This window comes from Helicoverpa armigera, chromosome 19 (assembly GCF_030705265.1).
Source record: "Helicoverpa armigera isolate CAAS_96S chromosome 19, ASM3070526v1, whole genome shotgun sequence".
NCBI lineage: Eukaryota > Metazoa > Arthropoda > Insecta > Lepidoptera > Noctuidae > Helicoverpa > Helicoverpa armigera.
The window spans coordinates 753190-778843 of record NC_087138.1 but is presented as its reverse complement, the minus strand read 5'-3'; the positions used below and the strand labels follow the sequence as shown (position 1 = coordinate 778843).

At 37.4% G+C, this 25654-nt stretch overlaps 5 protein-coding genes and 1 long non-coding RNA gene across 6 annotated transcripts; 3 read left to right on the top strand and 3 right to left on the bottom strand.

The window, feature by feature from the left end:
• The first annotated feature begins 587 nt into the window (after window positions 1-587).
• On the top strand, window positions 588-1962 carry LOC126055932 (putative nuclease HARBI1). The gene is made up of 2 exons (XM_064039502.1): window positions 588-956; window positions 1061-1962. Exons 1-2 carry the CDS (start codon window positions 736-738, stop codon window positions 1923-1925), a joined length of 1086 nt encoding a protein of 361 aa, XP_063895572.1. The 5' UTR covers window positions 588-735; the 3' UTR covers window positions 1926-1962.
• Window positions 1963-2188: 226 nt separating this feature from the next.
• Window positions 2189-4050, bottom strand: LOC126056497 (uncharacterized). Its single transcript, XM_064039504.1, has 5 exons — window positions 3294-4050; window positions 3035-3148; window positions 2740-2802; window positions 2597-2662; window positions 2189-2517 (listed from the first exon to the last, which is right to left on the bottom strand). Exons 1-5 carry the CDS (start codon window positions 3688-3690, stop codon window positions 2195-2197), a joined length of 963 nt encoding a protein of 320 aa, XP_063895574.1. The 5' UTR covers window positions 3691-4050; the 3' UTR covers window positions 2189-2194.
• A 1655-nt stretch (window positions 4051-5705) lies between these two features.
• Window positions 5706-8824, bottom strand: LOC126053984 (uncharacterized). The gene is made up of 2 exons (XM_064039503.1): window positions 8683-8824; window positions 5706-7200 (listed from the first exon to the last, which is right to left on the bottom strand). Exons 1-2 carry the CDS (start codon window positions 8822-8824, stop codon window positions 6329-6331), a joined length of 1014 nt encoding a protein of 337 aa, XP_063895573.1. The 3' UTR covers window positions 5706-6328.
• LOC135118209 (uncharacterized) lies at window positions 5836-8182 on the top strand. Its single transcript, XM_064039500.1, has 2 exons — window positions 5836-6140; window positions 7287-8182. The coding sequence occupies exons 1-2, from the start codon at window positions 5836-5838 to the stop codon at window positions 8152-8154; spliced, it is 1173 nt and encodes a 390-aa protein (XP_063895570.1). The 3' UTR covers window positions 8155-8182.
• A 4671-nt stretch (window positions 8825-13495) lies between the features above and the next one.
• Window positions 13496-16488, bottom strand: LOC126053993 (uncharacterized). The gene is made up of 3 exons (XM_049837499.2): window positions 16451-16488; window positions 15895-15995; window positions 13496-14090 (listed from the first exon to the last, which is right to left on the bottom strand). The coding sequence occupies exons 2-3, from the start codon at window positions 15901-15903 to the stop codon at window positions 13521-13523; spliced, it is 579 nt and encodes a 192-aa protein (XP_049693456.2). The 5' UTR covers window positions 15904-15995; window positions 16451-16488; the 3' UTR covers window positions 13496-13520.
• Window positions 16489-18356: 1868 nt separating this feature from the next.
• On the top strand, window positions 18357-20428 carry LOC135118210 (uncharacterized). Its single transcript, XR_010277428.1, has 2 exons — window positions 18357-19459; window positions 19495-20428. It is a non-coding gene; the product is annotated as an uncharacterized LOC135118210 (long non-coding RNA).
• The last annotated feature ends 5226 nt before the right edge of the window (window positions 20429-25654 follow it).

Here is a 25654-nt window from a genome sequence, read left to right as displayed (position 1 = left end):
TCTTTGACTATTTCCTCCCACGCAGCGTCCTTAGTTTCATTACATTTGTAAAATGACAAAGAAGTGTTCCACAAACACGGAAACTTTTGAACGGCATCAATTAATTTTTCGTCCATTATGCCACGCAACCGTACGACATGCGTACGACTACAAGCGCTTACGACAGCAAAGTGAGACGTGAGCGCAGCGCGGTGAGCGGCAGGCAGGCGTTCGCGTTACTCCGCTCCCACTACACCGCACCCCCGTCGACACATTTCACAGCTTCGCAACGCATCCTCGCGCCACACATTAATGCGCATTTTCACAGCTCCGCTACACATCCTCGTAGGCACATTATCATCGCACAGCTTTGGTGGAAACACCCACACATTTTCACAGCACAGCTAGACATCCTCGCACGACACATTTCCATCGCACATCTCTGGTGGAAACGCAGCCTTATGATGATATTAGCAGACATTTGGCTTGGATTTATCTAAGGGCCGATTTTTCAATGGTCAGATAAAGGGAAAGATAAGGTTTATTCCACAGTTAGCGAGAATCTCAATTTTTCAATTGACAGATAGGCCCTAACGGTCAGGTAAACTCTCTATCCAGCCGATAATTTATCTGGCCCTTTACGGGCCAGGTAGCGCGCTAACGGTCAGATAACTCAGATATTTTGTCATTTCTGCAATCACGCGCGTTCGTTTTTGTAGGTTATACTTGTGTTCTTGCTTCCTAAATTATAAAATAATGGATATTTTTGATTCTATCGACGACGAAACAATCGAGGAAGATGATATAGTGCTAAATTATTTAGAGTCAGAGAGAAGAGAAAGAGTTATTAGAGAGAGACCTGATAATATGTCTCTATGGGATGATAAGAAATTTCATAGGAGATTTCGTCTCGAAAAAAGTACTGTGCAATTTTTATTAACCCTCATTGAAAGTAAAATCGCCAACGTAACAAACAGGTAAGAATTATTTTCTATATAAATAATAAAACGAGATTTTTGTATATTGACTACGATCTAGGTAACATTGAAAGATACCTATATATTATTTTTTTATTTTTCAGAAACAATTCTGTTCCAGCTTTACAACAATTACTTCTGACTTTGCGGTTCTATGCGTGTGGTAGTTTCTACATTACGATAGGTGATTTTGCTGGAATACACAACTCAACTGCGAGCAAAATTATAAGAAAAGTTACTGAAGCAATTGCCTCTCTTCGCCAGGAATTTGTTACATTGCCAGCTAACAGAGAAGAAATATTATTAGTACAGGAAGGATTTTTTAATATTGCCCGATTTCCGAGGGTTATAGCGGCATTGGATTGTACTCACATCAAGATAATTTCACCAGGTGGCAATACTGCAGAAGACTACAGAAATCGAAAAGGTTTCTTCTCATTGAATGTGCAAGCTATGTGTACTAGCGACTTAAAATTTGAAGATATAGTAACACGATGGCCAGGTTCAACACATGACAGTTTGATATTCTCAAACTCTGCAGCAAAGTTTCAGTTTGATACTAATAGATTTCAGAATGGACTGGTCCTAGGTGACAGTGGTTATTTCTTAAATCATTATTTACTAACTCCGTTAAGTGATCCTCGAACAGAAGCCGAAAGACTATATAATGAGTCTCATATTCGTACTCGAAATGTAATTGAGAGATGTTTCGGGGTTTGGAAAAGGAGATTTCCTGTGTTAAGTATAGGAATGCGGTGCCGAATCCCTCTCGCTCAAGACATTATTGTAGCAACAGCAATTTTACATAATCTTGCAAGAATTAGAAATGAAAGCGAACCACCTGTGGATCCTGAAGTCCACATACCACAACAACCACAATTTGAAACTCTCATTGCTGACCAGCCAGGACACCAACACAATAGTACAAGGGACTCTATGTTAGAATATTTTGAAAGTCTAATCAACTAGTAATGATATATTAATAAACACAATTTTATAACTACAATGTGTTCTTTTTATTATACCTCCACTTTACAGTAATCATATTGTTATAATCAAATAATTTGTGGTGAGGTATTCACTGCTTTTGAATAGGATTATTAGAATTTAACAGTCTGGGTTTGTAGTGATAAAAAATTAATTTATTGGAACTAAACACACACATTACAATAAAAAATGGTCAAAGACTAAAGAGATCCTTGTTTTGTTGAATAGGTAAATGAAAAAAAAAAAACATTTTATAAATCTTTATTTATTATTTCTAAAGGACTTGTTCCATAATTTACACCAGTACGGAGCTTACTTAATAGTACTTCATGCATTTCCTGCTTCCTTCTTTCATCATTATGCAGGTTCTGCATTTTTAATAAGTGTGCCTGTTTGACAAACTCATGCTCTTTTATGGCAATTTCCTTCTGGAGCTTCACTAGCTCTAAGCGAGATTCAGTTAAATGGTCCAGTTTTGCAGTCACTCCAACTTTAGTAATTTTTTGATTACTTTTCAAGTATGGACTAATCTTAGTTTTTAAAGCCTTTGGCTTCCATGAAGACCACTTATTCTCTGAAAATAATGATAAGTTTTAATTAATGTTATTTTATACAATGTAAATAAATGAACTGGAAAATTGATAAAGACATACCTTTTTCAGTTTGATCCACTTCCATATCCTGTATCTCTATAGATTGAAAGTCATCAAAGGCCTTGTCTGAAAACAAATTAATTTACTATTATATTTTATTACACTATTATACTATGTACTTTTTTTTCAATAAATTAAAATACCATTTCCAATTTCACTGTTAACTTTCTCCTTTAAATCCTGTTGCGGGCAAAACTCTTCTTGATCTAAAACAAAAAAATATATTCAGGTCCTTGTTTTTCATTTTACATTAAATAAATATATATAGGTTGAACATTCTGTAAAAAAATCAGTGGCCATCATGTGATCATAAATCTATCAAGGATATGAGTAAAAATCAAACATTTATTCTTTTCCATTCTGCAGCCAGAGATTAATTACAGCACATGTTTAGTTATTTTCTAAAGTTATTTATTATTATTGAATTAGATATTTTACCTAAAGTACACGGAATATCGTCATCACATGGTACAATTACTAAATTATTTTCTAATGATTGCAGTGGCAACGATAGCGGGTCAACTTTAGCAGTCTCTTCCAGTTCTAAAGGTTCTGAAAAAAAAAAACAACAATACACAAACTGCTTAGAAAGATGCTAAAGATAAATGTAGTGCGTTATTACTTTTGTTTTCATAAACACTATATCAATTCCCATGGTAACATCAACAAAAATATTTTAAAATATTTGACTTCATACCTGGAATTTTGTCGCTGTCATTTCGAGCATCCAGCCCATTGATATTCGAACATATCGCGATAACCCTCTCCTGTATATCTGTAACCTCTGGGGCTGAAGAGGGCCCGCCACCAGTTTTGTACAGCTCTTGCCGATGTTTGGCCAATGTTTTTTTGGTTTCCTTTTTTATGCCTTCATATTTAAGCTTCAGGCTCTTGGTACTCCTCGCTGTAAATCCCGTAGCCGCATTAAATAATGAACTGATTTTTATCCACGCTGCTTCCTTTTCTTTATTGGTTACGGCGTCTGTCTGCTTATTTTCAATTATAGTACGGTGTTTTGCCACCAATTCAGTCAATAATCTTATTTCGCTTTTGTTAAAATTCGTGGAACGTTCACGTTTTACGATATTTTCCATGATTACACACAACACACAAAAAGCAAACAATAAATTCGAACGGAAAATAAATATTAACACGAAGACGAGTCGTCAAAGTTTAAGGTTATGTTATGATTCCCTCTAAAATGTGACAACCGCTGTCATTAAGTTGAAAATTGTTTGTCTCTTTCTTAGATCTGTAAATGTTCATAAGCGCGTCTCGCTCACACAGATGTAGTGTGAAGCTAGTCACAAAAAAAGGTCAGGTAGTAAACTGACTGGTAACTATGCTTTGAAAAATTGAAACTCTTTATTGGTTCGTTAAAGAATCAGATAAAGTTATTGATCAGTTAGCTACTTGACGTTTTATCTGGCTCTTGAAAAATCAGCCCTAATTTGGCTAAAGCAATTTTATTACAAGGCTCCAATAGAAAGCTGCCGTAGTCAAAGTGACTCCGGGCAGAGTTTTAACAGAATTTTGATGACGGATAATAATAGATCGAGACATTAGCAAGTTGCAGATTATGCTAACCAACCTCGCAGGAAAACTCAGCTGATGCAGCTTCTGCCTGAGTAGTGGAAGTTGGACGTCGTCATAAGCTGATGCAACATCAAAAAAAAAACACCACTCATTTTTAGAGAAAGCGATTCGAACATCCGAAACGAAAATACTAAGGCTGTCCAGAGTACCCATTCCTCTTCGGAAGCCTTTCTAACATCCATTCAAGCCGGTTCTTACTAAGGTTCTCCATGATTTTATCTAAAACAGAGGACAGAGCTATGGGTCTGTATGAGGAGGAATCTTTTGGATTAATACCAGGCTTTAATATTGGTACGATAAGTTGTCATTTCCAAGACTCGGGGACTACGCCAGAGAGGAAGAAAGAGTTGAAAAGGTTGAGCAGAATTTGTTTACAAAAAGGAGAGGATTTACAAATGAAAGAATATAGAATACCATCTACACCCGGGGCGGAATCCCGTAGATAGTCCAATGCACAAGATAATTCAGAGAGAGAATAAGGTTCATCGAATTTATCAGAAGAGGTCCAGGAGAGTCTGACAAGGAAAAGCATTCGAAACTAGAGACAGAGGGAGGGGTTAGTTTACTCATGAAGTCTTCTAGCCAGCAGCTGGGGTCATTGGAAGAAATGTCCGATGAATGGTCGTCTAAAACTCTGCGGTATGCTTTAATTCTTTTCCAAACTATTGATACTGGAGAACGGGGAGACAAAGATTCGCTAGCGCAGAGACTGCCGATTGATTTTTTTTTGGTATGGCATCTCGCAGTTCAGCCTAGGAGGCCGTGTACTGCTTAACCGGACTTTTGCCGATCGATGGCTTGTTGGCCGCTTATAAAGGCGACGCGGCGAGCTAGTGTGTGTCTGTGTCCCGTCCCAACACAGTGTGAGCGCGCACGCGCGCGCGGCGTGCGTTCGGTGGTGCTACAATAGTACTTACAGGATTTCGCGATGACAATGCACTTTATTTCAGAACTTTGATGCCTGTAGCTCATTTGCTTAGGCGCCGTATACATCTCCGCTCGTTGTCCGCCATGGCGGAGATGTAGACGGCGCCTAAGCAAATGAGCGAAATCATGTTAGAAAGAGACAACGTCATAGTCAGTTTTGTACGTTAGAGCAGGGAATTTCGCTATTGTTTCGCCGCCCAACAACTCACAACTCACAGCGAAACTATGGCGGTTTCGCCCTTTGGGTTTCGCAGCGGAGGTGTGCTACAGGCATTAAACATCGTTATACTAAGTTTTGAACTTTGACAGGTCGAGATTTGGTTATAATTACACAGTAGAAACATTGAGTATATTATGCCTGTAGCACACCTCCGCTGCGAAACCCAAAGGGCGAAACCGCCATAGTTTCGCTGTGAGTTGTGAGTTGTTGGGCGGCGAAACAATACCGAAATTCCCTGCTCTAACGTACAAAACTGACTATGACGTTGTCTCTTTCTAACATAATTTCGCTCATTTGCTTAAGCGCCGTCTACATCTCCGCCCGTTGTCCGCCCGTTGTCCGCCAGGGCGGAGATGTAGACGGCGCTTACGGCGTTAGCACACTGACGCCGCAAACCGCGATAGCGAACAGGAAAAAGCGGTAAACAAGCGAAATTTAAGCGGTCGTTTTCACACCGCATTTCAGTATCGCATTTTCCTATTCATTTTAGTGCAACATGTCGTTTGAGTCAGACTGGTTTCTTTCTGAATCTGAAGAAGAAGAACTATTACTTCTTGTATCGACATTAAGAAAAAGACGAAGAATATGGGTTCATGAAATTAATCAAAAAAGAAAGAAGCTTGGAGAAAATAAATTATGCAAAGAACTACAGCAGCATAGTGATCGTTTTTTCACTTATTTTAGAATGTCGCCTGAAACTTTTGATTACTTGCACAACCAACTTCAGCCATATATCCAGAAGAAAAATACAAACTTCAGGGAAAGTATATCCTCAAAGGAAAGATTGGCAATATGTTTAAGGTAAGTTTATTTATTTATTAAAAAAATACAATTTAGATTAGTATGTAGTAGATAATTCGCACACATGTTTCATTACTCGTTCCAATTAGCAAAACAACTTTGAGCACTCAAGTAATTATTTTCCTTATTATCATTTCTTTGGTCTGATGGTTGAATCATGATGTACTTTTGAGTACTTTTTTCATCAGTTATGATTTGTGATGTGTGTTGATCACTGATTTCAGATGATTGTAAAATGATGATATTAGGTGTTCGTATATTATTATGGGTCCACCTGATGTGGACGGCTGATTGAGGTCACGATTTTCTGTTTGGCTTTGCGTGTTTGAAAGTGTATTATGATAGTTGACGCCTGATGTGGATGGTTGACGGACGTTACGATTGCTGTGATTGCTAAGATCATCGAGAGTAATACTTTCTGGAGTCGAAACATAGGTACTGTTGCTAGAGTTTGGTCTATTGTCACTTGTTATTTCTTTTAATTCATACTCGGTTATTAATTTCATGATTTGTAATTTAATAATGGCTTGGTTGTTCAAAGAAAGTTTCTTGACACTGTCAGCAAAACCTAAAAATGTCATATCAAGCCTGTCACACAATACATTAACTAGATTTTGACCTGTATTTGGAGTAGATGATTTTGCAATCTTCCTCTTTTCTAAATAATTAATAATTTTATCGGATGGATCTAAGTTTCGGCGTCTTCTTCTTCGATATAGATCGCTTCCTGTCTCTGAAATATTGCTTACTGACCCATCATCCTGTGCTTCTTGTTGTGTCTCATTTCCGATTATAGGTTCTACTCGTTCTTCTATATCCGTTGGATTTTGAAGTAAATTTTCAATCTTATTATTTTCCGCTGCTTGCAGTTTTGGAGGGCTAGTATTTAAAGTGCTCTCAGTAGATCGTAAATTTGTTGTAGAATCCACATAACTCATGTGTTCAGCCCACACCCAATTAGCATATTTCTTTGCAGCTTGCCCACTAAATGTTAGTTGAGACTGTTTGTACTTCTTGTAAGTATCACGCAGATTTTTCCATTTTGCTTTTAGTGATTTCACTGAAACAAAATTAGGAGACACATGTAGATTATGCAGATTTAACAAATCTCACACAGCGTAATACATTCTGTATTTCATTTTTCAGATTTTTGGCTACGGGCGATACTTTTACTACTATTTCATCTTCATACCGAATGGGTATAAGCACCGTTTCAAGTATAGTTTCTGAAGTTTGTGAAGCTATTTGGAAAGTATTGCAGCCACTATACATTCCAGTACCAACTCTACAGACATGGGAGCAAATATCAGAAGGATTTTATACAATATGGGGCTTTCCAAACTGCCTTGGGAGTATTGATGGAAAACATATAACTATCAAGTCTCCACCTAACAGTGGATCGATGTTTTATTGCTACAAAAATAAATTTTCTATCGTTCTTCTGGCGCTAGTTGATGCACATTATAAGTTCATTTACCTCTATATAGATGTTGGATCATATGGCAAGGATTCAGATAGTACAATTTTTGAAAATTCAACACTCTACAAACTTGTAAAAGGAAGGAAAATGGAATTGCCTGCATCTAAACCTTTACCAGGTTGTGAAAACCCTACACCACACGTGTTCATCGGCGATGGAGGTTTTAGATTGGAAACTTTTCTAATGAGACCGTTTACTAGAGAATCAATAATGAATGATCCTGATAAAAAAAAATTTAATCGTGCATTAAGTAGAGCTAGAGTTGTCGTGGAATGTGCATTCGGAATATTGGCCCAGAAGTTTCGTATATTTTTGAGACCCTTTGAAACTGATATAAACAATACCGTAAAAGTCGTCAAAGCAGCAGCATGTCTACACAATTATTTACAAGATATGGAAAGTGCCTATGTGTATGAAAACCAAAATTCTACTAATCCTTTGGGAGCATTTGTATCCATACAACCAAACAGACATAGGGCAAATAATGAAGCGTTTGATGTTAGACAAAATTTTGTGAATTATTTTAAAAGCTAGTTTCTGTAATTAAATGGAATGCATTGTACACATCTACATTTTTTAAAACATCCTTTAAGATTATTCCAAACGGACCCCATGGCTCTGACCCAGTAAGGAGTCCTTATGAGGAGTCCGTCAGAATTCAAAATACCTAATTTCATGCTCATCCACCCTACCGAAAGTTGTATGGGGTCGGTAGGGATGAAAACATCCTATCTGCCCCTACATCTTAATAACCATTTATTTAATTTTTTTTCTTTCTTGAACGCGTAACTTTGCATTAATTTGTATTAAACCGCAGTTAAGGGCCAGGTAAACGTTCAAACTTGTTTGTCAAACTTTACGTTTTCTTCAAACAACCGCGTACACGATCAAACCAAGGAACAAAATGATTTTCATTAAACGCTTCAAACACGTAGATCAACGTAGATTGTTTGACAAACACTTCAAACACAGCCGCACACTCTCAAAAAAATTGATAAACACGTAAAATTTGACAAACACGTTTGATCGTTTACCGGGCACTTTAGGTTAAATTCAACTCACCATCCAAGCCGGTACTTCCCTCGATTTTTCGCCACGCCACTTCTTTTTTATACGAATTCTTGTAATCAGGATGTCCCATAAGGTATAATTCGGGATAACCTCGAATTTCATTAATAATTCTTTCAGTTTCTACCTCCGTCATCTTGTATCGTCGCGATATTCTGTCGAAAAAGACAAATCGCGTCGTTTCTCTCCCAGCGGCGAAACTAAAATGGCGGTACAGCGGCGTCCGTGTGAAACAAGTATCGCGATCTTAGTTTGTGTGGTATCGTTGTATACCACACAAACTAAGATGCAATTATAGGAAGTCATAGGCGATAGAGCGAGATGTAACATAACGCGATACGTTTCGAAGTGTGGGACAGACTTACCGCAGTTTCGCTATCGCGGTTCGCGGCGTCAGTGTGCTAAAGGCATTAAGCAAATGAGCGAAATCATGTTAGAAAGAGACAACGTCATAGTCAGTTTTGTAAGTTAGAGCAGGGAATTTCGCTATTGTTTCGCCGCCCAACAACTCACAACTCACAGCGAAACTATGGCGGTTTCGCCCTTTGGCCCTGTTCCCACTACGCCGGACCGGCAGACCTGCCGGAAACCGGAAACCGGACACCGGACAGAGTGTTCACATTACATCGGATCCCGGAAGAAATTCAGACAGTCAAGTACTTACCTCAGTTGAATTTGGACCTGCGCGCACAATGGACGACGAAATTGTTGTGTTGTGGTGGTATCTTAATAGAAGGCAAAATAAAAGAAAACATTGGGTACACCCTATTTTACGGGAAAGATTTTCACTTGGAACATTTGAAACATTAATGGGTGAACTTAGAAGAGACGAATCAAAGTTCTTCAATTATTTTCGAATGACAGCAACCACTTTTGACGATTTACTGGGACGACTAGACATAAGAGTACGAGATACAAGTTTCAGAGAATGTATTTGCCCAGAACAAAGATTAGCCATATGTCTAAGGTAAGATTATTTTATGCACTAGATTGCGTAATAATAGTTTTGACGTAGGTACCTACTTAAGACTGAATTAATGAATGAATGTTTGCTATGTATGTTTGTTTGATGAATGTGAATATATATAATGTGTGTGTGTGGGAGGGTGTATGTATTTGATAATCATTATGAATTAAAAATGCAAATAACTTATTTATGTATTTATTTGTACTCAAACTTAAAACCCTTCAAAATCTAAGTAATCTGAGTCTTGGGAATGTATGGAATGATTACTAGATGCTGATGGCGAAGCTGGAATCGGATTCGATGACTGAGATGAAGTTGATGGTATAGATGTTGTTGCCTGTTGATTGCTACTATTATATTGCGTAGAGTATCCAGGGTGGTGTTGATCTTGCGTAGGTGTTGCCTGTTGATTGACGCTATTATGTGTGTAGTATCCAGAATACTGATCTGGTCCGGTCATCTGATTATATGAATCACGCCAATGTCCGTAATTTGGTCTCTCATTATTCCTACTTTTAATTTTTTGCAACATTGTCATGACGCTAGCTTGAAATTCTAAAGTCTCTTCGATAGTTAAAGTGTTCAAGATTGGTATAATGCCTTTGAAGAAAGACAGATGATGGTTTTCCTTTTCTGGGTTTATTCTGGAGTCCAAAACTTTACCATCCTGTCATTTACCTCTTTATTATCAATTTTTCTTTTATCTTTAATTAAAGGTGAACGAAAATCTGATTCCATGCCTACTTCAGTCTCGGTTCTTGCTTTTTTTGAAACTGACTCATGTGGTGGTCGAGGTTCGGAGACTTTTTTCAAAAACATTAATTGCTCGTGATATAAATAATTTCGTGTCTTTTTGGCCGAAGATCCAGATTTAGACTCATCTTTTTGTTTCTTTACTGTCTTAAGCCACGAATCTCGTATATTATTCCATTTAGTTGAAACCTGTTTTCCTGAAATCAATAAAAATATCATAAAACAATACAATTTGTTTCTTGGTGACGTATAAAGTAATAATGTATTAACAAAAAATACTTTTTTTTTCAGATATTTAGCTTCAGGATGTTCATTCAAAGAAATACATTACTCATACAGAGTAGGCGTTTCGACAATAAGTAAACTAATAAAAGAAATGACCCACGTCATTTGGGAAAACCTAAAGACAGATTTCCTTAAGCTGCCTGATACTGAGAGAGAATGGGAGGACATCGTTTCAGGATTCGAAAGAAAAGCCAACTTTCCTCACTGTCTTGGAGCAGTAGATGGCAAACATATCAGAATTTTGAAACCAGCCAAGAGTGGTTCTATGTTCTTTAATTACAAGGAGTATTATTCTTTGTATTAATGGCAGTTGTCGATTCAGAGTACCGATTTATTTTTATTAGTGTGGGCTCATATGGCAAGGAATGCGATTCTACTATATTAAAGGATAGTACATTTTGGCAAAAGATCAATGATGGTACTTTAAATGTACCAAAGCCTAGACCGCTTCATGAAAACTTGCACGAAGAATTACCGTTTATACTTATTGGCGATGAAGGCTTTGCTTTAACACCTAATCTCCTACGTCCATATGGAGGTACACATTTGAATACTGATAAAAAGATTTTTAACTATAGACTAAGTCGAGCAAGAAGGTATGTTGAGTGCGCTTTTGGTATTCTGGCAAATAAGTGGCGAATAATCCATCGAGCTATAGATCTGAACGTAGACACAGCAATTCAAGTAATTAAAGCTTGTACAGTCTTACATAATTTTGTAAGAGAAAAAGATGGTATAAATTTTGAAAGTTACCAAAATATAGAACATAGACAAGAACAAGAAACGACACCCATGAATCGGAATGTGTCAAGTCGAGGTGGCCCTAATGCCAACGCTATACGGACATCATTTACTAATATTTTGTTTCGGATATTGGTTCCGTTCCGTGGCAGGCAGCAGCTATAAAATAAAATTTATCAATGCATTTACATTTTATCAATAAAACATTAAAAACTCACCGTACTGTTTTCTTTCTTTTTCATCCAGTTCATCGAAGTTTGGTTTCAGTATTAAACATACTTCACGCCATGCTGCTAACTTTAAGTTTTTGTCTTTATAGACGTCTTCGGTCTTATCCCACAGAACAGGTCTCTCTTGGACAAGCGTAATTAAAGTTTCTGCTTGAATATCCATGCTAAACGTCTACTTTTACCAGAAAATGCGAGCCGAATGACGTGAGTGGAACACGGGCGGGGCGAGGGGAGCACGAGCGGGGCGAGCGGGGGACAGATACCGGCACAAACTCGTTCACATTACTCCGGGCCCGGTCGTTCTGCCGGCAATTCGTAGTGACAAAACGCTCGGTAAAAATGCCGGGCTCGGCAAAAATGCCGGACCCGGGATAATGTGAATAGCTTCATATAAATTGTACAGCCACTAGCCCTTCCGGCAGATTTACCGGCGCGGCAGATCTGCCGGTCCGGCGTAGTGGGAACCGGGCCTTAGGGTTTCGCAGCGGAGGTGTGCTACAAGCATTATGAAATTTACCGTCACAGTAATAAGAGTTTATTATTATTGCGAATTAATATTATTAGATAGGCCCAGATGAAATAAAAGTGTGGACTGTATTTCGTGGTTTAAATAAGTTTACTGAAGTAGGTCATTAGATCAAAATTATATATTTAGCAATCGCGTCCGTTCGTGGTCGGGTTGTCGTAAGGTGTGTTGGAGGGCGCCCGAGCCGTCGCGTCGCTGCCACGCCGCCCGCTCCCCTCTGCTTATGATGCATGTGTGCATTGAGTTGTGCGTGTTGAACGTGTGCGTTAACAATTGTAATTTATAAAATAACACTAAAATTATATTTAAATTAAATTAATTAATTGGGAGAAGTTTTGTTGACGTCTTGTCAACAGGGTTGACACAGATCAAAAAAAAAATAATCCGCTTGAGATATAGTATTTCAAGCTGGGAGCAGATTAACAAAAGCTGTTTTTAAGAATTGGTTATCATAACATTTCATTGGTAGATGGTACATAAATATAATACTATTACTTAATCTTCGCTTTTTTACTTAAAATTCGCTTTCCGCATACTCAATGTTACCATCACATTCGTCTTCTTCGCTTGAGCTAGAGCTCATCAACCGAAGAAGACGAATGGAATATCTATCCTTCGAATCTTACGAATGAAGGATCTATCCTTCGGCTAGTTTTCTTGCTATTTTTTTTTCACTTCTTTTTCTTGTTCACTATTAGCCGCGTACCCACCTAGCGCACAGGCTCGCGCGGCAGCCTCGGTGTCCGGATCGCGAGCGATGGCTCCCTCGGCAGCCTCAGTAGTTTTGTTCAATTTACACGAGGCCGCCTCGCGAGGCAGGCTGAGCCATCATAAGTCCGAGAGTATTTGTAATGGACAGTCGTGTATTTTCAGCTGCAGCTATTTTCCTAGCTGCTTATTGTTTAAAGAAACGAAAACAGTCACGTATCAAGAAAAAACCTAGACGCTTCTGGATTAGAAAAATTTATGAGCGTCGCCACCAATATGGAAATAGATTACTTGGAGATTTAGTATATGATCAGACTGTACATAATTTTACACGAATGTCCGTACGAGAGTTCGAAAATTTGTGCTCATTGTTGTCTGATAAAATCAAAAAGTGCGATACAAAATACAGAGAAGCAATCACAAGGAACGAGTTTTAATAACTTTAAGATTTTTAGCAACCGGAGATTCTTATAGCAGCTTGCAATATTTATTTCGAGTATCGAAGCAGAGTATCTCAAGAATAGTTCCAGAAGTTTGTGACGCTATTATTGAAGCCTTAAGTGATTATGTAAAGGTAAATAAAAATAATTTGACAAATTTAAAATTCAATTGTTTATTTTAATTACAATTCAGTGATAGTTTCGAATCCAACATTGGCATCTGGTGATGGTGTAATGGCATGAGAAGACGTAGCGGTATGTGATGCTGATGATGAAGTGCCAGATGAGTCCATTGTAGAGGAATTACTGTACTGCTGTGTATAGTATCCTGTATTAATTTGTTGTTGCGCGTATTTCCCTATATCGGCTTCAAAAATTATATTATTGATAGCGTTCTTAACATACGCTAATGTGTCCGGATCATATTTTCTTAGCTCGTTGGCTATGTGTCTTCCAAATGAAGAGTATGGATCGGTGATGTCGATCGAAGACTTTTGCAAGCATTCAAGGGCTTCTGCGAGCATGATATCTGCCGAATCTTCCTGTGGCTGCGTTTTCTTTGGATTATGTAGTTTTTTTTTACGAGCAGGTTCTGATGGTGAAGGCATGCTAGCTTCCGAGGCTAGGTCTTGTAGTTGTGGTGGTGGCGCTTCCTCGATGCTAGCCTCCGGCAATTGCGACTTGGTCGGAGCGTTTTCAGTCTCTGTGTGTCTCTCTACGTCAGAAGTTTGTGAAGATTCCGGTATTGCCTCCTGAAAACATAATTTTAATTAATAGATCAATTTGTGGTGCAGTGTGAATGTGTATATAATTTGGCAGGACCCTACGTTTAATCCGATTGGAAGCTAAAGTTTAACGTCCGTAGTATTTAATACTTTCAAGTACCTTAGTAGCGATATCTTAAATATTTTTCTAGAAGGATTCTCCATTGCTTGAACGTCTTCGGACTACCACTAAAAGAGGCCAAATATGGAGTGGTGTATAGTACCCAATACAACCACTCATAGGGGCCAAATACGTTTAGTCTGAATACTTTCAAACAGCGGAGGGTCCTGTCATGCTGAGTACTCTATAATTTTTTTACAGATCCCATCTACAGAAGAAGAGTGGCTTGCTATATCAAATGAATTTGAAAATAAATGGAATTTTCCCCACGCTATTGGAGCGATGGATGGAAAACATGTTATGTTGCAGGCACCGATTAACAGTGGCACTGATTATGATAATTACAAACAATTTCCAAGCATCGTGCTTTTTGGATTAGTTGATGCTAGCTACAATTTTTTGTATGTAACTGTTGGTAGCAAAGGGCGAATCTCTGATGGTGGTGTTTTTAAAAACACAACGTTGTATAAAAAGCTAGAAAAGAAAGAATTGAACGTGCCTAAAGAGAAGATATTGGAAATACCATATGTAACAAAAGTTCCTTATTTTATTTTATCTGATAAAGCCTTTGCACTCAACGAATATACCATGAAACCATTTGAGGGCAACCCAGAAAATGGTTCTAAAGAAAGAATATTTAATTATCGCCTTAGCCGAGCTCGGCGTGTCGTTGAGAATGCATTTGGAATATTAAGTGCCATATTTCGCGTTTTTAGAAAACCTATCTTACTAGAGCCAAATAAAGCAACAAAGGTAGTCTTAGCAGCTGTATATTTGTACAACTACATCCGAAAAAATACCTCAACTAATCTTATTTCACCGGAATTGTTTGACAGAGAACTTGATGGCGCAATGATTTATTTATTTATTTACTAGAAGGAGAATCAACAGCTGTAACAAAGGGATAACAATTCTATATGATATAGTAAGCCAATTATAGATTCTCACGGGTAGAAACTGAAAAAGTAACAGACAACTTAGGATCACTAACAAGCACGGTAAAAAAAAAAATAATAATAAGATTATAACAAAATATCACTTGGCTTCACTCTTGAAAAAGTCCGCATTCAGCTGAGTGCGCGCAGTATAAGTTTTAGTGGTAAATGGGTCAAATGAGAAGTCCTTACAAAGAACATTAAAGTCTTTACTCGCTCGCACCATGTATGAGTTTTGCCTATAGTTAGAAGAGGAATAAGGAATGGAGATAGGCGGATTAAATCTAACCAATCTCTGGGGAACATTAAAGCATAGTTTATGCAGGAGATCAGGACAGTCAATCTCATTAGAAATGATTTTTAGTAGGAAAGTGCAATCTGCTAATCGACGACGATTTATAAGTGGTTGTAAGTGAAACTTCTTGCAAATATTTATGTAATTATCAGAATGGTACGGTATACGCAGCCGAAAACACAGAAAACGAGTAAATCTCTTCTGAACATTCTCAATACAATCAATGTATTTGCCATAACGAGGGTTCCAAATTTGTGACGCATATTCTATTCCTGACCAATGGAGAAATGAAATAAATGAAGTTACATTCGCACCAATTGCAGCGTGTCCAAGGCGTAGTTCTAATAACGCAAAAGAAATACGGTTGCACTTGGCAGAACATTTTATAACTAATGGTTCTATACCATTTCAAAATCATTATGCATAGTTAAAAATTCTTACATTCGGCATCGTTTCCCGAGTGTCACCAGTTTAATTTTTATCCTTAAGAAAATGGAAATAAGGATATCCAAACCACTTTGAATTATAAACATCTGCAGCGCCTGAAACAGAACAAAAATAAAATTTATATTTCCAAAATTTAAAATATTTTAATTGTATAAATACATTTCCTTAAATTTTAATCCAAACTTCCAAACTAATATTATAAATGCGAAAGTAACTCTGTCTGTCTGTCTTTGCTTCACGCCTAAACTACTGAACCGATTTGTGTGAAATTTGGTACAGACATAGTTTGGAACTTGAGAAAGGACATAGGATAGTTTTTATTACAAAAATAAAATAAAATTTATTCCGGACATACAGCGCCATCTATTGGTCAAGAGTGCCGATTCTTGACCAATAGATGGCGCTGTATGTCCGGAATAAATTTTATTTCAATCAATTCAGTATCTATTCCACGCGAACGAAGTCGCGGGCAAAAGCTAGTAGTATATAACAAGTAATTATTTTATCAAATAATTTGTAAGTTCATATTTTTAAGTATAAAAATGCATACCTGAACCTGTTATACGACTTTTTTTCTCCCTGCTTTTCTCTCGACGATAAGAACCACACAAGGACACCATTTTGTTTTTCACTTCCTTGACAGGCATATTAATTTGAGCAGATATTTGCCGCCAACTGTCTTCCCGCTGATTTTTGTTTAAATATTTTGGATGTTTGGGGTCCCAAAGCGCATTGTACGTGCTGTACAGTTGTATTAAGCGAATGGACTCCTCCTGACTGCCCATGATATCAAAATAACAGAAGACAAACACGGCAAGAGACAAAACTTGAAGCAGCTTCGCGCGCGAGCCAAAACACATCCGTCCCCACCTAACGCACAGCGCTCACTGAGGCACCTTTGAGCGCGTCAAGTTTACCGACAACAGATGGCTCGGGGCCGAGCCGTGCTCGGTCGAGCAAACGCGCGCCCGAGGCAGGCCGAGGCACGTCCACACCAGCCGAGGCATTTGGCTCGCGAGGCTGCCGCGCGAGCCTGTGCGCTAGGTACGCGGCTATTGCTTTGTTTATTCGGTTGTTTTGCGTTTGTGTTAGTAGTACACAGAAAGCTATGAGATGCAGGTGAGTGACATTCACAGTTGTCTCCAGGATCCCCACAGAAACAGCTGAGAATTCAGTATTTCAGTTTCAGCCTTTCCATAGTAATTAGCTGGTGAATTTTCATCGTGTTGGGCAAAAGACTAAGCTTTGTGTTTAGAGGCTTGGTTGTGTCTATCGATTTCAAAATATTAAAAGCTATTGCTGCATTTGGGATGTCTATTCCTTGTGCTATTTTGCATCAAGAGTTCGATTTATGACCCCTCCGATACCATCAGCGGCACCCTTTCCATGGCCAATAAAAAAAACCTAAAAAAGGTCTCAAAAAACAACCATGTACCGTAGCTGAACCCATATTCGTAGACTTTCCCACTGAATAAATAAACTGTTTTTTTTTTGTCTATATTGGGTCGTTGGGCCGTCCGAGAAAAAGTGAATGGAGAAAACGATAATTATTCTTTATGCATTGTAAAACGGGATGGAGGTGGGCCCATATTGCCTCCACATTGTGTTGATTATGATAATAAAAATGATATAGTCCGTGAATATGCATATAATCCGTTTTCTATTGACGATCGATGTTACTAGGTTTCTACAGTTTTTAAAACGTGACTTTGGAGCGTAGGCTTAAAAAATAGGAATAAATGCACCACATTGACCATGTATCATATGAGTTTTAACAATGCCGTATAACATGGGATCTGATTTGGAATTTCAGCACTGATTTAACTATCTTCATCATTAGGTCGGTCGAACCTTATCTTTCAAAGCAGGATATGTGCTTGAGGAATGGAATCTCACACATTCTACCGAATTGGTGTACAAAATATTTGGCTTAATATTTACTTATAATTAGGCGACATTCTATCATCATCATCCTCCGAGCCTTTTCCCAAACTATGTTGGGGTCGGCTTCCAGTCTAACCGGATTCAGCTGAGTACCAGTGCTTTACAAGAAGCGACTGCCTATCTGACCTCCTCAACCCAGTTACCCGGGCAACCCGATACCCCTTGGTTAGACTGGTGTCAGACTTACTGGCTTCTGACTACCCGTAACGACTGCCAAGGATGTTCAATGACAGCCGGGACCTACAGTTTAACGTGCCATCCGAAACAGTCATTGGTGTCTAAGATATACTTAGAAAGTACATACAAAATTAGAAAAGTTGCATTGGTACTTGCCTGACCTGGAATCGAACCCGCGCCCTCATACTCGAGAGGTCGGTTCTTTGCCCACTAGGCCACCACGACTTCTCCATTCATCATCGTCATCAGCCTATCGCAGTCCACTGCTGGACATAGGCCTCTCCAAGTGCACGCCACTGAGATCGATTTTCGGCTACTCGCATCCAGCTCTTCTCCTTTCTATATCTATAATAATTTTCTTATCATCTAGAAAATCTTTAGTGCTATAATAACAATTATTTATTAAAAACTCAAATAATTTACTTTTAAATGACACAATGTTAAGATTTTTTAGGTCGTTTGGAAGTTTATTATAAATTTTGATAGCCATACAATATGAATTTCTGCTATATAGTGTTGTGCGTTGGCTCGGTACAGATGTTTTTTTTATATATTTATGTAAATATTATAAATGATATTGCTTAAGTTGTCGAATAATCTTGTAGGATGTTATGTTGATTGGAGTTTGTAAAACTGTATTTGCCTGTTGTTTTTCTAATTTGCGAATTTGTGCTTAAGATACTGCAGAGTATAAATCGAGTTTGATTTTAGTTTGTTCAAGGATCGAAAGACTTTTTACCGCTTTACTCATACTCTAAAAGAAAAGATCATTTTCATCCATTTCCACCTCCCGTCTTGCGTTTTGTTTTTGAATTCTTAGATCATTTGATGATTTCAATTCAAATCTATTGATTTTATGTACTCCCTAAGATACCCTTGCACTTTTCTTCTGCCTCCCTTACACTTATCTCACGATGACGCCTTAAAAATTACTGGTACCATGTGTCCCCTGGTATCCTTAAATGGGTTTTTCATCCCAGTTTCACGATTAATTTTCGACACACTTTCAAGAAGTTCTGTTTTATTTATAGGAAATCCATATTTAGCCATATCTAATACCCAATTTTTTAACTTTTCTTCACCCTCAAGTCCCAAAACAATAATACATATTTTGACACACAAAGCATCTATCTATAATATCTGTGTTGAATAATAAATAATAATATGTTTTACTTAAGGTTTTAAGGTAGGTTAAAAAAAATCGTAGTAAGTAGAGTCTGTCAAGCGAGTAGTCCCATGAAAAAAGGCGACAATTTCAAATATCTTTCAGGTGTCAACACTGATATAGGACGCTGAAAACGTATTGATACTTGAATTTTTGATTAAAAAAAAAAACATTTGAAATAAATAAAAAAAGAACCTTTCAATGTAAGTATTTGTCACAATCAGAACTAAAATCAGAATCAAGAAATTCAATGCCTTCATATGAGAAATCACTGTCAGTATCATCATTACGCACAGAAATGATGAAAGGTTCCAACTCAGTTTCGGATATCCTCTCTTACTTTATATTTGTTATCGACACTAATAGTGTGATCTGTGCATTTTTTCCAATCATTGGCTGTGACACTATTAAAACATTCTTTAATAAGGTTCTCCTTTTCATTACCTGGAATCCCTAAATTTTTGCTGGCTATTTTTCTTTTAGCCAAGCTCCATATGAGTTCAATAGCGTTCAGGTCACAATGATATGGTGGAAGTTTCAAAACTTCATGACCATGTTGTTTCAAACATTCTTCAGCTTCATATATTGGAGTTGTTTTATTTTCATTCACAAGGCACATAAGCTCAGCCCTTGTGAAAAATTCTTCATAATGGATTCCATTTTCAGTTAGCCAATTCTGAATGTCAACCTTTAAATCATTCATAATTGGTTTCTTATTTATTTGTGTTACATGGTAGCTAGCGTTGTCCACACACACTGGGCTGACTTAAATTAGGTATTAAATTTTCACGTAATCATAAAATTATTTCTGTTCATATCATCATGATAATCTGCCATTTAAGATTTAGTACTGAATACTAATATAGCATTGGGGACAAAACCTTTTTCGGATCCAGCATGAACAACAATATGTCTTTTGCCTGATAATATTTTATCAATTACACCGCTTGTTGGCATGGCCCTTGCCATGATTTTTTAACTTTATAATTTTGGTGGACATAGGTTTCATCGAGGTAAACTATTAATTTTCCTTGTTTCCACTTTTCATCAATTGCTCTGAGATACCTACATATGTCGCCATGCAGCTAGTTCATTCTTTTCAAGAAGAAGAGATCTCTTTTTTTTTTAATTCAAATCCTTTTTAATAGGTTTCGGCATTTAACATTAAACACCTCAACAAAAACCGGATTATTACCGGATTATTACAACAGAATTTGTGACAATCTGTTTGACAGATCATAGTATTGCCATTATAAGAAATCAGTAAAAGGGTTGTGGGCTAGACTCGCTTGACAGATTCTAAATTAATTGTTTTGATTTGCAACTGGCGGGAACATTTCTTCGAAATATCTACCTTTAGTATATTTATTTTTGATAAATTGTCGAGTGCTGAGTTTTCCCCACTGCTGTTCGCTGCTTGTTTTTGATAAGCTCTTTTCTGTGTTGATGTAATGTATCAAAGCAGCAACATGCTTACACTTGCCACGTTAGGGCCTACGCAGACCGGGACGTCATGGCAAGGGATTTTGCCGTGAGTCAGCGCACACCGGCTGCTTAGATACCGCGGCATACCAGCATTTTACCACGGCATGCCACAGCGTGCCGCGGCATTCCAGCACTTTGCCACGGCATGCCCCGGCATGCCCCGTGCTTTGTGACAAAGCACGCCTCAGCGACTCCTGCTGCCTGCAGTCTTCAGTTGCGTTTGATTGAGTGTTGGTGTGCCTCAGTTTTACAATGGTAGATTGGGATTTAGTGTTGATATCGATTATTGCAGATGAAGAAGAAAGTGCACAGGCTAATAATAGGAATAGAAGAAGATTTTGGGTTGATAATTTATGGAAAGAAAGGGAATCAAAGGGTGAATTCAATAATTTATTTAATGACTTAAAATACGACGTGCAAAAATTTTATGACTATCATAGAATGGATTATGAGAAATTTCAAGCACTGTTGAATATATGTCGACCATATATCGAAAAACAGAGGACCAATTTTCGCAACCCCATTGAAGCCGATCAAAGATTATCCTTGTGTTTGAGGTGGGCAGTTAAATGATTGTATAAGTTTAATATTTTCTTCTTTTATTTAATTAAAAAAACAAATTTTTTTGCCAAATACAATCATGAATTGTAGACACATAATAACGATTTTTATGTTTTTGCACTGATAAATCTTCTCACTGATAATTCCTGGATCTTTATTTCTTTTTACTTAATTTAGAGTACCTACTAATTTAGATTAGTTTCGTATTCAGAAACTGCAGTTTTGTAGCCAGACCCTGAAGCAGCTTCATAGCCAGGGCCCGAGGCGGTTTCATAACCAGACCGTGAAGCAGGTTCATAGCCAGAACCTGAGGCGGTTCCAAAGCCAGACCCCGAAGCTGCTTCATAACCAGAGCCTGAGGCAGTTCCAAAGCCAGACCCCGAAGCTGCTTCATAACCGGAGCCTGAGGCGGTTCCAAAGTCAGACCCCGAAGCTGCTTCATAGCCAGATCTTGAGGTGGTTTCATAGCCAGATCCTGATACAGCTTCATAGCCCAAGCCTGCCGCGGTTCCACAGCCAGATCTTGAAGTAAAAGCGGTACGGCATGGTCGTTGATGTTGCAAATTGGTAGAGACATCTTCAGATGTTGGAGCTGGAGTTCCCTCTATGTAGTTTAATTCGGCGTCAGTTACCATATTAAATATTTGTCTCTTTATTCGGACCTGCTCTCTTTTTGGTAGCTTTTTTACTGTGGCAGCCATTGTTTGAAAGAACGAATCAATGGCGTCCACCTCCTTTTTCGATTCAATATATTTATTTAGTATTTCAGCAGTTGTTGTAGGTTCTGGTATTATTGAGGAATGGTGTGAATCATTGGTCATTCGCGAAACTGAACGTTCATCGCTATCAACGACAGCGGATTCTGCAAAAGAAGTCTGCGTATCCTCTGAAGAGGAGTCCAAATTCGAGGTTTGTTTTCTGTGCTGAATGAATTTTTTCAAAAACTCCAGCTCTTTTTCAAACTTGATAGGGCGTCGCTTTGTGTACGGGTCACCACTCTTTGTTTTTCTGTTATTCAGAGCTTTCCTAAAATTATTACGTATATTACTCCATATTTTCTGACATTCTTCACCTAAAACAAAACATAAGCAGGTAAAATGGTATAGAATCAGAATAAGTAGGTATTGGGAAAAGGCCTTAGATAGTGACTAGGTGACTAGGTTAGCACCAGCTATGTTTATGGGATTATATTGAGCTAATTTTTTTTCTAAGTAAAAATTACCACTGGCTTTACGGTGAAGGAAAATATCGTGAGGAATTCATAATTATATATAAATAAATATATCGTATTATTTAATTGACTTTGTTTAACTGTACCCTGTCTTTCACTCTGCCTCACTTACCCCTCTTTATATTATCTTTCAGATTTTTGATCACGGGAAGTAGCTTCAAGTCTCTAGGTTACAGCTATCGTATGGGGTTTAGTACAGTGCGCTCTATAGTACATGAAACTTGCCAAGTCATTTGGAATGTCCTAAGGCCTAGTGTTATGCCAAAACCAACAAGGGAAAAATGGACGCGAATCGCGATGGAATTTGATGAAAAATTGAATTTCCCGAACTGCATCGGTGCAATAGATGGTAAACATTTTAGGATAAGGGCACCTCGCAATAGTGGAAGTCTCTACATGAACTATAAAAAGTTTTTTAGTATCGTGCTACTAGCGGTTGTGGATGCAAATTATAAATTTGTGATTGCAGATGTAGGATCATATGGACGAAATAGTGATGGAGGTATAATGCAAAACTCAATATTTGGAAAAAAATTGACTTCTAATGCCCTCGATATTCCCCCAAAAAAACGTTTACCGAGGACAGATCTTGAGTTGCGTTTCGAATTATGTCAAAAAGGAATTCAGGTTCAACCAAAATATATTGATAATATCATTTTAGCATGTACTTGCTTACACAATTTCATCATAGGTGGTACAAGCACAGAAAGTCAAAGTATAGCAAGTGTAAGCATTAATTTAGAAAACGATAATAATATGAGCAATGCATTAGATGGTACGACAGTACGGGAGATGTTTAAAGATTACTTTAACTCTGATGAGGGCTCGATTCCATGGCAAAACGATATTGTAAATAGACATTAATACCGTGTGAAGTATTAAAATATAATTATATTGCAAAAATATTTACCTGTTTTATTCATTTCTGTCCCAATTATTCTCCACGCATTGTTCTTCATTTGAGTGTTCATATAATGTTTTGATGACATATTATATAAATAATCATAGGCTTGAACTAATGTTATTAATTTTTCCTCCATGTTGGAATAAAAAACGTAAAAAACTGGTCTCCGAAAAAAACACGTAGGTACACAGTCGTCAAAGACGCGGGCGCAAATGGATGGTCAATGGTGTGCATTCCCCGCTTCTCTACCCCCACCGCCGCACCCCGCAGTATATTACTACGAGCGCTGGAGTCCGTGTCATGCCGTTGCCTACCGCAGTATGCCGCGGCATCCCGCCACGGGAGCCTGTGGCGTGTCTTTTCGATTAAATCCCTTTCAATGCCACGGCATCATTTTAAAGCATAGCAATTTATGTCGTATTTCTGTAACAGTACGGTTGAATGTCCATTAGTAAAAATTAAAATGGAATGATCGGTTATTCTTCTTTGATTTTTTATTTTGAGCTTTTGTAGTAGTTTTCTTCTGTTTTTTTTAATTCATCTTTTCTCTTTTTTGTTTCTATTTTCTCTATTTTTTTCTGTTCAGCCTCTTTTTTTTCTGGGCGATGACTTCTAATCCTTTGTAGGGACGACGTGATTATTGCTGTTTTCCCACGCTTTTTAGCAACACGAAAGGATTTTTTTGTAAGCGGAAGTGGAAAGAGCTGTTTTGGAGAAGTCAAAACAAAGCTACTGTCGCTTTTACTTCGGACCACGATACGACCCTCTGTCAGTCGTGCGTTTGTAGTCACGAACCATTCTAAAAAGGTAAACTATAATGCTAAAAAAAAACTAAAAAACACGCTTTTTATAGAAAAACGAACTAAAAAATAGGAAATAAATTTTAATGAATTTAAATTAAGAAAACAGTGTTAAAAATTTCAATGAATATAAATTAATAATAGTGTGAATACAAAAAAAATATTTTAAAAAAAGCGTGGGGTGCATGGTGTCAATAGTTATAAATATTTTATTGACAGATATGAGTAGGTACAGTGATTTTCATTTCGATAATATCTTAAAAAGCACCCCACGCTTTTTTTAAATATTTTTTTTTTGTATTCACACTATTATTAATTTATATTCATTGAAATTTTTAACACTGTTTTCTTAATTTAAATTCATTAAAATTTATTTTCTATTTTTAGTTCGTTTTTCTATAAAAAGCGTGTTTTTTAGTTTTTTTAAACTATTATTTATTTTCTACTTTTTAGTTTGTTTTCAAACTATTATTTGTTTTGTAGAATTAAAATTCTCTTTAGTATACAAAAATTTGTCAATATTAGAGAAAACGGCTAAAGATAATTATTGGAAATAAAAATTAACATCGAGTCCTGCCTTATCGACTGTAGAGAAAAATTCTAGAAAATTTTAATTAATTTTCTTACCTTATCGACTATAGATGAAAATTATATAAATTAACAAAGATCATATTTTGCAAATTGAAAAGCCTAGAAGTCGGTCGGAATGGATGTTACTAAGTTAATTTTGCCACCGACTTCTAGGCCGATGCACCTAAAATTAGTTTTTTTTTGCTTTTTAGTGTTTTGGGAACTCGGTTTAATTTTTTTGTAAAAAGGTTATTTATTTAAAGCTTTTCAGTGATACGAATAGTTGTCACTATCCATACAAGTCGGAAGTTCTCATCAATACAAAGAATATAAGTCCAAACGAGGTATTTTAGATATTCAGTTGTCGAGTTCCCTTGACTTTCTCTGGTCTCCATCATCAGGTCAGCTCCAAACCTTCACTGTTGCATAGGTCTTGTCAATACGAATAATTTAAGCCCAAACACGAGGTAGTTTACATATTCAGTTGTCGAGTTCCCTCCATTTTCTCTGGTCTCCATCATCAGGTCAGCTCCAAACCTTCACTGTTGCAAAGGTCTTGTTAATACAAATAATTTAAGCCCAAACACGAGGTAGTTTACATATTCAGTTGTCGAGTTCCCTCGACCCTCTCTGGTCTCCATCATCAGGTCAGCTCCAAATCTTCACAGTTGAATAGTGCGTTTAGGCGTACACCTAAGTGTCAAGTTTTTACCCTATGTATGCCTACAAGTTTTGAAGGTTGCCCTCGATTTCTCAGGGTTTCCATCATCAGATCCTGACCTGATGAATATGGGACCAACTGGCAGCTATTCCAAGTCGAACAAAAAAATAATCACGTAAATCGGTCTATAAACCTCGGAGTAATCGATGTGTATGTGTAACCTCCTCCTTTTTGGGAAGTCGGTTAAAATGGAATA

Excerpts from the sequence above, each read along its gene's own strand:
- LOC126053984 (XM_064039503.1), bottom strand. The coding sequence starts at position 8,824 with ATGACGGAGGTAGAAACTGAAAGAATTATTAATGAAATTCGAGGTTAT. Across the intron at positions 7,201-8,682 it reads GGGAAGTACCGGCTTGGATG|TGAAATCACTAAAAGCAAAA; the intron begins GTGAGTTGAATT and ends ATTTTGTTTCAG.
- LOC135118209 (XM_064039500.1), top strand. The coding sequence starts at position 5,836 with ATGTCGTTTGAGTCAGACTGGTTTCTTTCTGAATCTGAAGAAGAAGAA. Across the intron at positions 6,141-7,286 it reads AGATTGGCAATATGTTTAAG|ATTTTTGGCTACGGGCGATA; the intron begins GTAAGTTTATTT and ends TTCATTTTTCAG.
- LOC126055932 (XM_064039502.1), top strand. The coding sequence starts at position 736 with ATGGATATTTTTGATTCTATCGACGACGAAACAATCGAGGAAGATGAT. Across the intron at positions 957-1,060 it reads ATCGCCAACGTAACAAACAG|AAACAATTCTGTTCCAGCTT; the intron begins GTAAGAATTATT and ends TTTATTTTTCAG.
- LOC126056497 (XM_064039504.1), bottom strand. The coding sequence starts at position 3,690 with ATGGAAAATATCGTAAAACGTGAACGTTCCACGAATTTTAACAAAAGC. Across the intron at positions 2,663-2,739 it reads TAACAGTGAAATTGGAAATG|ACAAGGCCTTTGATGACTTT; the intron begins GTATTTTAATTT and ends ATTTGTTTTCAG. Across the intron at positions 2,518-2,596 it reads AGTGGATCAAACTGAAAAAG|AGAATAAGTGGTCTTCATGG; the intron begins GTATGTCTTTAT and ends CATTATTTTCAG.